At 37.7% G+C, this 11,839-nt stretch overlaps 1 protein-coding gene across 1 annotated transcript; it reads right to left on the bottom strand.

Moving 5' to 3' along the window:
• Nucleotides 1-10,767: 10,767 nt before the first annotated feature.
• Nucleotides 10,768-11,486, bottom strand: LOC149222611 (uncharacterized). The gene has a single exon (XM_089387640.1). The coding sequence runs from the start codon at nucleotides 11,484-11,486 to the stop codon at nucleotides 10,884-10,886; it is 603 nt and encodes a 200-aa protein (XP_089243766.1). The 3' UTR covers nucleotides 10,768-10,883.
• Nucleotides 11,487-11,839: the final 353 nt, after the last annotated feature.

Raw genomic sequence — 11,839 nt, 5'->3', positions numbered from 1 at the left:
ACCACCAACAGACAGCATACCTTACCAGGTAGTTTCACTACATATATACCTTAACATTTTCGATTGATAAATTGTGTATATCGAGAATCGCTAAAACATTACATCAGAAGGAGCTTATACAGTTCGTTATGCATCAAACAAGCAAACATCCGAAACATCTGGCTGTGCTAATGAATAGACAAATCTGATTGCCACAGAAAAACAGAAGCAACCTGCCTAGATCCACATTACTGCTTGAAGCTAGCATTTGCTAAGAGTATTGGCTTGTAGTCTGGTATTAAACTGATTAGTTTGTTTGACATAGAGGGGTTTCTATTTCCGCTGACTGAGCGTAAATAAATGCTCTTACCAAATACTCGTTCTTTGACTAAAAACAATCTAAATTACAAGGACAATGACGGATCTTGCACCAGAGTTATACAAACGTTGAAGAAAAACAAAGCTTAATGTACAGACCATAAGCAACAGTACAAAAGATCAAGAGAAACTTACAGATTGTGATAAAATTCTTTCCATTACTAGCTCTGCGGTTGCATTCGATGCATATGTAAATGGGACTGTAGCCAGAGATAAATTTTCTGCATTTCTACTTGCTCCTTGGGTCGCTGTTACTCCGGAGAATTAGCTGCTCGACACGACTCCGGACAAGGCATATGTAGACCACCGTGGACGCCTCTGCATATGCAAACAGCTGGCACTTGCAGGATGCACGACACTGCATGCAGGACACGGAGAACAGGTACCAAAAACTTAGGACAAACTAAGTTGTGCTTTTGATAAAATGTTCAGCTCTGCAATATGAGGAAACTTTGGATAACAAAAACTTTTCATCTCCGAAAACTTTGGATATCTTATTTTTATGCCGAACATAATGTCTTGAAAGCTGTGAAACCCGCAATAAGACCCCCAACTTTGTTGTCCAATCAAAAATTACATAATAAATTTTATATTATTTTCTACTATGAAAACTTTGGTTAAAGTTGTGATGCACAGCGATATTTTTGGGTCAAACAAGAGATTAATACGCGGTCAACGCACAATCGATCGCTAAGAGTCCCAGGCAGGGACTAATAATATGTATTTTAATTATTATAAATAATTATTGAATAATAACGATCTTAGATTTAAAGGTAAAATCTTTAAGCATTGGAAATAGCAGGTAAGGAATTGAATTATTGAATAATAACGATCTTAGATTTAAAGGTAAAATCTTTAAGCATTGGAAATAGTAGGTAAGGAATTGAAACTCATAATAAGAATACGCTGATGGTGATTGCTTGTCAAGGTAACTTGTTTGTTTTAAATCCAGGGCAAAATCTAAATGTTTTAATTTTCACCCAAACATTTTATAAAGTAAATTATTTTTAATAATTTATATATGAACAATTTTATTTTTTATAATAAAGTTGAAATTAGGAAAATAAAAGTTTTGATTTTATTTTTTTAATATATAAATTGAATTAATCTTTTTATCATTATCATCCCGTCGAACTATTTGTCGGCAGGGTTTCTCATTTTTTTATTTTTATTTTTTAAATCTGAATTTGTCTACTCCTATATTGATAAAAAAAATATGATTACAGAGAGGCAGAGGCCTCGAGAGTACTAGCCCAGAGAAGCAGCATGCTTACAAAACCTCGCTTGAACACTGACCAAAAAGACTTGCTTAATGACTTGCTTGATGACTGACTGGAGGAACTTCCAAGAAACAGAGATATATCTAGAGACTGTAATTGAAGACTGACCAGGACAGATTGATTGGGCCCATTCAAGTAATCAGTACAGCGCTGCCCTTTCAAAACTGGAATCTGACCCATAAACAGTTTGATCCAAAACTGAGACCAAAATACAGGAGAATACTGCCCATGCAGGGGAAACTGGCAAATCAACAATGGAAAAAAGATTTGATCCTGAGAACTGTAAATCATGAAATGACTGTAAACCCGAAAGGAATTAAGCATCTTCTTACAGCAGAGAAACAAAAACTAATAAGCGCAGACCTGATTAATCTTCATGAGAGGTTGGAGGCGATTCTTCCACAATGCGACACCCAAATTGGTAGGGATCTTCATCCTCAGAGGGATGGCCCTCTTTGCTTGAAGAACCGCCACCTGTAGGAGCGCTCGGACCGGCCTGGAGGTTCGTGTCCTGGGTTGCAGAGTCAACTGGGTCCTTTCTCTGTGTTTTGGCAATCTGCGAATTATCATCCTTGTCCTCCGTCCTCGACTCTAGAGATACCCCTGGAGTAACAGCACCCAATCCAATAGTATCCTCTCGTAACTCAACGATAATTGAAGCGATGAAGGAGGAATTACTTAGAGTGCAGGGGAAACGAAAGCGAGCCGTGTGGGATTGGCAGTGATAAGAGTGCGCTTCTATGTTAAGCTACCCTCGGCCCCGACCACGCCCATTCCTGGTCATGGGATAACTATCAAAGCAAAAGTCTGAGGCTTCAGACGAAGGGTCTGAGGTAGTGGTGGAAAGCTGGCGGGTGACGCGGCCTCGGGAACTTCCTCTTCTGCAGCTCATTCTTGAGCGCACTCTGGGCATGTTGAAAAGAGCAGGAGGAGCAGAACAGACAGCTGTGGGAAAGACTGAGAGGGAGCGACATAAGAGGTTGTAGAATGGACTATTAGAAGCATGAAAACACAGTGGAGAATCAACACCGTGATCCAGAGCCAGACGATGCCCTGGGTTGTCTCGAGAGCAAGGAAACGCTGGAACGACATGAGCGCCGGGGAGGAGCAGGAATGAAAATTGAGAAGAGCGCCATCACAAATAAACTTGCACACTGGAGAGGGGGAAGGAGCTGCATTAATGCAGCGTTGAAGTTGATGGCTGGAGACATTAACTCTTGCTTCATGCGAGGTCGAATGGTGTGCCCACCCTCCAAGCCGCCTTCGTACAGCTCGCCAGGCTACACACCCGCATCCGGGAATTTTTAAATACATTATTATTAATAATTTATATATTTTAATTAAAAATGATAACTGTTTTATTTTATTTTTTATTTTTTTTTAATTTTTTTTGACAAAATATCTTTTTTAATATTTATTTGTCGGCAGGGTTTCTCATTTGATTTTTTATTTTTATTTTTATAAATACAATATTATTTTTTTTCTAAGCAACACTACCTACTTTTGTATTAATATGTACAGCTGAAACTTACATTCGGGATATCTGGCTGCCCATGTCCATTGGTGGCTCCATGGGTAGCTGTGACAGTTTCCAAAACCAATTGCACCTGGTAATGTTCCCAGTTTTAACCAGTGCATCCATTAACAAAAAGCAACTAAACATCTCTGTGAAACCCACGCAGGGGCAGAGTTCAAAAATTCCATTACTCAGACTTCTACAGGGCATGCGCATAAGGCCCAAAGCAAAGACGCTACTATTCATGACAGAGAAGAAAACAAGTAACAGCAGTAGACACATGAAACCAAGTGACAGCATTGAACAGGAAACCAACCAAGTAAGACACGAGACAACAAGAAAGAAAACTGAACCGTCCTCGATCCCACACGCGTCCTGGATGAACGCGGGAGTGCCACTTGGGCCTAGTCTTCGATCGCAGCTTCCTCAGGCTCATCCTCTGGCTCCGCCTCCCTAATCCATGCCCATCCTTGTCCCTCGGGTAAGCCATCCATGAAGGCTGGCAATTCAGGTTCACGCGCATGGCTGGAAGAGTGGTGGTGCTCCCGCATTGATGTGCCCCCCGAGCTTGAAGCCTCACCCTGTGGGCGCTTTCCTTTGTCAACCACCCTACGTACTTCCGCTAGAAACTGTGGCTGGCTTCCTTCATGCTCCAGGGGAATTCCTCCCTCGTTTTCCACTGGGTTTTCCATTGCAGGTGGCCGCGGCATACCTTCCTCATTTTCCTCAGGAACTCTGGTGAATAACACAGATATGTGGGCATTGATACCCGCATTATCTCTGGAATTGCCCAATGTGAAAATAACCGAGCCAAACGCAGGTAGCCTTGGCTCACCATTGTTGGACCCTCCAACCTCCATGAATTGGCTAGCCTGCACAGGGGCAGTTCCCACTCGTCGATGGCAGTAACAGTAGCAGCAGTGGTGATGAGTGTCTGCTGCGGGCCCGCGAGAGGATCTGGCACGCCCTGAACCTCTGCCTCTTCGACATGGCATTCTTTCTCGCACCATACTTCCAGCAGCTTCCTTCTCAGACAGTATTCCCTTCCAATTCGGCTCCGTGTGACACACAAATGCACGCAGGCAAGAATCAGGGAGGGCCAACAGTCGGCTAGCCTCCCCCAAGTCAACAGTAACCCCGCAATTCTCAGAATTCTGAGCATGAATACCATCGCTTTGAGCCGCGACTGCCTCCAAGCTGCCATTCTTATCGCCCTCCTCATTCTTTCGAAATTCTCCCGCATTGAATGCGGCCATCAACTCCAGCTATGGTTCCTGTGCCTTCATTAAGGCTAGTATGCTGCATTGACCGGCTTGTGGAGGTGGCGGCGAGAGGCCTTAAAGGGCTTCGTCCGGCGCATGTCCTCTCATCCGTGGCAAGTGGCGCGTCCTTGTGATGCAACATAGCACCCGCATCTGGGGATAAATACAATATTATTAATGATTTATATATTTTAATTTTTTTCCAAAGAAAAAAACGAACTTTTTATATAAGATAAATAAAAAGTTACAAGTAGATGCGTAGCATTCAGTTCGCTGTAGGGACGAAAACCACAGCAGCCCCAGAGAAGTAAACTATCTCCTCTGTACAAAATTGGGAAAAACAAGACTCTGTTCTCCTGAGTCTGAACAGTGCATTCACCCATTCCGGCAGATCGCTAAAAACAGTCCTTTAAAAGACCAGCAGAGACGCGATATCACAGGTCGAGTTTCGATTCGTGGGTCTCCTCATAGAGGAAAACAACCCACTAAAAGGAAAACAAGATATCCTAGATAAACGCAGTGACAACAAAAATTTAACATGTCCAATAACAATATATATTTTAATTAAAAATGATAATTGGTTTAATTATTATTATTATTATTTTTTTTTATATTTTTAAAATTAAACAAAATATCTTTTTTAATATTTTTATAATAAACGCAAAATTATTTAAATTTAAATTTTTTATTTTTAATATAATTATTTCTTAGTATTGTAATTTTTATGTATATTTATTTTGAAAATAAATAAATTATATATTTCAGGTACTATATATGAGTGTCAACAAAATTTTAGTTTATTTCTTTTTATCTAAAAGTATTACTATACTTTCTTAGGGGATATGATTCTAAGCATAAAAAAGGGGGTTTTGTAAGTAAACATCTTACAAAATTGTGTCACCAAAAAGCAAAATTTACATCACATTTAGCTACTAATTTATAATATAATATTGTAAAATAATGGACTTGCCCAGGTCTTGGGGCATGTTAATTTAAATCAGGACAATTGATTGTGGTTGGATTGCTTGAACTAGTTGTATCATTCATCCTAAGGGTTAGGCTATTGACCAAAGCTTTGAGCTCTTGTATCTATTGCGAAAGCGTGTTCACTTTGTCTTCATTTTTCTCTAATATTGCTTTCACCGCTTGAAGATTATCCATAACACAAGAAGTAGATATTATATGCTCATGGTGCCTCAATTTTAACTTAAAGTTGTCTAATTGCAGTGAGTCCAACTTCTTTCCAAGTTGAGTCATGGTTGCCTTATGATTGCAACCCATAGATGTTGCGTTGTTGAAACCAACAACTTTCTGAATGTCAAGGGGGCTTGTATTATAACCCACACGCTCTATTATGTTTAACAAACAAAGAAAAGGCAATTGAATAAAAAATAAATAAAAATAAAAATAAAATAAAATAAAAAACTCAAATCCCTTATTGATTTTGAACTAGTTAGAGGGTCCCTTGTTCATTATAGAACATTAAAGTGGACTAAAGACAAGAACACACCAAAAGAGTTGCAGAGTGCGAATTCAAACTGCAATTCTCCATGGAAACCAATAGAATTGACCAATTTTCAAACCGTTAAAAATTCTCATCTCCTAGCAAGAGACTCACACTAATTTTCATGTACCACTTCCAACTATAATTCACCACAACGATATATAGGGCATTCCCATACGCAAATTGTAGCACATGCCAATCATTTAAAAAGTCACTAGTCGCTACACGAAGATCCTCTATATGTTTTTTTAACATAACCATGAATTTTGTATTAATTACCATTGTGTATAGGACACGCTGTATATACATCGATTACAAACTTATTAAGCATTTTCAGAGGACATGGATTTGAGATCCAGAATCCTCATATCCTACACCACTTCTTTACATATACACTTCCTTTGAGGAGATAAAGTTGTTTAAAATTTATCCATTGGTATAATCTCCAAAACACACCTCATGCAATGGAAACCCTAATGCCTTTGGCCGCTACCCAATTCTTGAGATATTTTCCGCTTCAAGGCTATGCCATTTGTCAAAAAACCCTTCATCTTGCTTCTTTTGTTTCAAATATGATAAATAAGGAAGAACTTCTTTTGCAACATGGTTCTTCCTGCATCCAAGTTAAGGCCATTACTCTAGATCTCTTGAACTTTTTTGTCTTTGTGAGGCCAATCTCAAGGGGTACTTTTTGTATTCGGGTGAAAGTCGTAGATCTTGTCTCTATGCTTGCTGCTAGAATTGAAGATCGAACAAGAATCCGCTTCGTCTTTATGCGGCTCCTATATTAAGGTAGGCAACTTTAGGGATATAGTTCACCTAGAGATTGCAACATAGCTAAGGACACTTCAATCTTACTAGTTTCAAGATTATATGGTGGAGCTAAAGGCTAGGGTGCGCCCTTTGCTTCTTAGCCTAAATCTTGTAAGGATGCCCTTAAGCCAGGGCTCTCACATCCAACTCCCAAAGAGCTTTGAGGGCTAGCCTTCATTGTGGATTAGACAACAGATATTTCAACCATCAAAGTGGATCATCCTCAATTTTATAATTATTGCATGGATTATTTGCAGCATGCAACTATTTGTTGTTTTAATGGGTTATGGCCATCGATATCTGCACTTCAGGAAACATTGCATTAGACCTGGTCCTTGAATACGAATTTGCACTTTTTTCGAACAATTTCTTTGTGGTGTATTTCAAAGATCTTTGGGATTATCAAAGGGGTTTTGATGAAGGACCCCGATTTTGGGGTCCTTATGGGCTCTATTGCAAGTCATGGTATCCTAGTTTTATTCCTCTTTGTATGTCAGCTCTAGCCACTCCAATTTCAGTAAGACTCTCTAATATGTCCCTTCATTCACTACATCCAAATATCTTAGCTAATGTGGGAAACTCACTAGTCATTTCATTAAGGTAGACACATACATGATTGAGAGGGGTATTGTAACCTTTGCTCACATATGTGTTGAAATAGATCTCAACAAAGGGTTGTCAGACAAAATCCTCCTCAATTGGAAAGGATTTATTTTTTCGCAACCAGTGGACTACGAAAACACAAGTTTTTGCTACAGGATTTGTTAACAACTTGATCATCTCTGGAATTTCTGCCCCTCTTCTCAAGGACTCTCTCCCCCTCTGGATGCCAAGAATAATATTTGAGGATGGAAATGCTAAAAGGATCTACGAATTCTTCAACTCGCAAGCCATATAACATGTAGCAACAAAAACCATCTACAACTAAATCAAGTCTGGCCTCAGCTCAGCTGTAAGATCCCTCCCCTTAATAATAAATAATAAATAATAAAAATAATAAATAATAAATAATAAATAATAAAAATAATACAAAAATAATAATTAACAATAAAAAAATAATGAATAATAATAAGTAAATCACTTAATAATAAATAATAAAAATAATAAATCATAAATGTTAAATAATAAATAATATATATTATATAAAAAGAAATAAATAGTAATAACCATATTAAAGCTCTAAATAAGAATAAATAAAAATAAAACAAGAAAACTATCAAAAAGAAGGAAATAAAACAAGAAAGCTAAAAATAAAAAAGAAAAGTAAAGAAAAAAACAAGAAAAAAGTTGCATGCAGACACATGGAGTGTGTGCATGTGGTTCCCCTTCCAATGTTTTGTTCTATTTAATAGATGGTGAGGAAGATGAGAGGCATTCCGGCATTCCATCTTTCCGAGATTCTGTCTTTCATTCTCTTGGGAGAATGGTATACTAAGACCTAGGAGTCACTGGCAGTAGAACGTTGATTGAGGGCTCGGGGGTGGCCAGTTGTAGCAAGACGTTGCACAATTGAGCCTACGGTTGGGTGGAGAGTCGTCCCCAAAACCTTGTTGCGGTAAGCCTGCTTCGACCACCGGTAAACAGGTAAGCACTAGTCATTCAAATTGCATTTAGTTGATTAAAATCATGGTTATTGGGCTAGGTAAGTGGCACTCTCATTTAAATTAAGGTTAAATTAGATATTTATTTTTTGCACTGTTACATATGGTATCAGAGCTTTGGCTCAACCCTTAGGGCCTATGGGCATCTCAGAGAAAAAAATAAATAAATTGTTGGAATTTTTAACTTGACTTATTGAAACCGCATATTTTTCTACCAACCCTCACTATGCCGTAAATTTTCTTATTTCAATGCATAGTTATATTTTTTATTGGCCTGGGTTATTACTTTTCTTTATGACTTAGAATACAAATGGAATACTATAACATGTTGATCGCACCTTTTAAAATATCGTGATTCTTCCTCATTTGCTGTGGAGATTTTAATTGATAGCAATTTTAGTGATGTTTTCTAAGTTTCATCCATAGAAATCTATTGCAGAGTTCTGCTTTATTACTTATTTACTAAGTATTCACGAGGTACGTGGCACTTTCTTTGCAATGTCTATGCTATTTTCTTCGGTTTTGAAGTCTACATTACTTCAGCTAAATCTAAAATTACTTTAACCTCCATATGGATATTGTGTATGAAACCTAGCTTAATGGTCTCCAAGCATTCTCTAGGACATCAAAGAATAAAAAGGAACCTACTCAAGAGACAGTCAAGATTCCACGCCCAATGGTAGCATCTAGGATTTCTCTTCCAGTCTCAACCATCTCATGAAAATTGTCCTGCTTTAATTTTTTTTTTTTTTTTGACTTGCAGCCTACGGTTTTGATGTCTTCCATTTTCAGATCTGGGTTGCTTATACCCTTTCATATTTTGCGGCAGACTTGGATCTATATTGTAGGTTGATATTTTAGAGTTAATCTTAAATTAACCTTCTATTTCTATGGTTTTCATTATTTCAGTTTGCATAGATCTAGTGCCTACACCATAAAGAGACCAGTTCTAATCTGGATGACTCACAGGAATGAGGGTTTCATATTAAATTCAAATTTACTTGAAGTATTTCAAAATATAACGAAATTAATAGCAGTTGTTGTTGATATATTGTTGATTTATGGTGGTATAGTTTTTCCTGAGTAGTTCAACCACAAATATCATGAAATTAAATTTGTTCTCTTTCTTTGCACGTTATCTGGAAGATCTTTCAGTTGTTCCATGATCTAACGAGTCCTAAGAATCAAACTGGCCGTTTAATTGCTTGAACGACCCTATGAGTTGTGTCATGTTTCTTTGGTATAATCACGGTAATGGGATGTAAGACACAAATCAAGTCTCTAATTTCGACATAATTCACAAGATGCATAAATTGCTAAATGACTTCAGACTTTGGATGCATGTGTGTATAGGTTTATTTTCTGTATTATAAATAAATATCCATAAATATCTTATAAGAAATCTCTGCATCATGGGTTTTATGGACAACATCAGATCGTCTAATTCGGATCACAAATTAATTATTTAGCTACGGTATCCTTGTTCCGCTTACAGCCTTTTAGCCGCAAGGAAGGCTCTTGGAATACTAGATAATTTCTGGCATTTATGCTAAACCTGTTAAAATTCCTGGTATTTTATGTTATTCGGCTTGAGTCACTGTAAATGCCTGATTAAGGGTTTAATTTCTAGCAGCGGGGCCGGGATTTATCATTTATTGTCCCAATGTTTTTGATTTTTCTCTGTATGAATAAAGAACTATGAATTTCTTCATAAAATATAGATCAATTTTATGCATGTCCACACACGAGCAGAAATACGCCTTACCTAACTTGATTTGGAAGTTGGGGAAAGGACAAGACAAATGTTTAGATATACTAGAAATTGAAAAAAAATATTTAAAAGCAGCTAGACAATGACAGAATATTGAGTATTAAATTTATTGAACTCTTGAGACCTAACTGAAAATATTTGGCATCTTTCACATGATGAAATGGTCTTATCGATGTTAATATGTCTGAAGTAGCAATGACAACATCAATGTGTTTTACTGATGTAAATGCGTCTGTAGTAGTGACTGACAACGTCAATGTTTCTATTGTAGTGACTAATGCCGTGAACGTGCCTGTAGTAGTGACTGATAATGTGAATGTGTCTGTTGAAGGAATTGATATAAGAAATTTTTGCAACAAACACCCTACAAAATGAATTTTCAAGTGATAAGGATTAGATGAAAATTCAAGCCATTCTACAAACTACACTGCACCTGGGGAAAGTTATTGGGTTCAAATCTGACTTAGCATCACTTTGCAATTAGGATAGGTATTTTAATAAAAGGTATTGACTCTCTTGAATTTTAAGCCAAAGCAGGCATGTTCACCCTTCTTGTGATGAGCATCCTTTACTTTCGTTGGCAATGCAGGATTGTATGATGTATCTGCTTTTGTGCATTAATGAAATTTAAGATGCACTATATGTGTGTGAATTACAAGCAGCTGTTCACAACGGTCAAAACTTATTTCGATACACTAAAAGAAAAACTACGAGTGACAAATTGACCAACTAGTGGTATTTCTTTCTAGACAATACTAGAGAAGCACATATACACATTATTATTTATAGGCTGTACCAAAAACATGTGGGCTTATGAGAGATACGCTTCGGATATATGTCATGTCAATAGAGGCATCAGAAAATCCAGACCCCCTAATGACCTCTCCTGTCTCACGGGTAAGGTGGCACCCATCTGACACAAATTGTTGTAAAGGATTCAATAAGTTCTGCCAGAACCTTAAGGATGCGCCATCCGGAGCAGCCACATGTTCTATAAAGATAAACTGGCCACGAGGTTTAAGTACTCTCTGAACCTCTTTCAACGTCTTGCCAACATCTTTGACAGAACACAAGACTAGAGTGCAGACAACTGCATCCATACTTGAATCAAAAATGGGTAAAGCCTCCCCGACCCCATGAATGAATTTGAATTGTGACTTCAGTAAACCAGAATCAGTAGCTGCGGCCTGTGCATATTTAAGCATTTCTAGTACTGTTTTAGCCTCTCCTTTCAGTGGATTCAACAATTGTTCCTTGTAGCCTGCAATCTCTTTTTCACCATGCAGTAGCGTGGAAGCATTTGCATGGTATATTGAATCAATAAACCTTGAAGGTGATCTTGCTCTCTCATACAATTCTAACTGAAACAACTTGTTTGCCATATCGTCTGATGCAATTATTTGGAGCTGCTATACGAGTTTGAAAACCAATTTATCCAATTAGTGCTCGACATACATCCTCAAACTTTGCATTATCCGCTGATCCATCAAGCAAACTGTATAATGAACTCATGAATTTTGCATACAAATTAGGAGGTGTTATATCTTTTGCATATAAATTGTGACCATTTATAATGCAGATTACAGCAAGCAGAAGCAAGTTCACTCCATGTTTAATCAACTCCATTTTTATATCGCAAGAGTTTTAGCATGTTTATTTAACCCCATTTCTATGTTACAGGTCCATTTTTATGTCACAGGAATCTAGTTGTTGCAATTCCGTCTTCCATAGATTA

This window comes from Pinus tabuliformis, chromosome Q, assembly GCF_031772625.1.
Source record: "Pinus tabuliformis cultivar Carrire ecotype Pingquan chromosome Q, CPIR1, whole genome shotgun sequence".
Taxonomy (NCBI): domain Eukaryota; kingdom Viridiplantae; phylum Streptophyta; class Pinopsida; order Pinales; family Pinaceae; genus Pinus; species Pinus tabuliformis.
The sequence above is the reverse complement of the archived record's forward strand: the minus strand, read 5'-3'. Positions and strand labels throughout refer to the sequence as shown.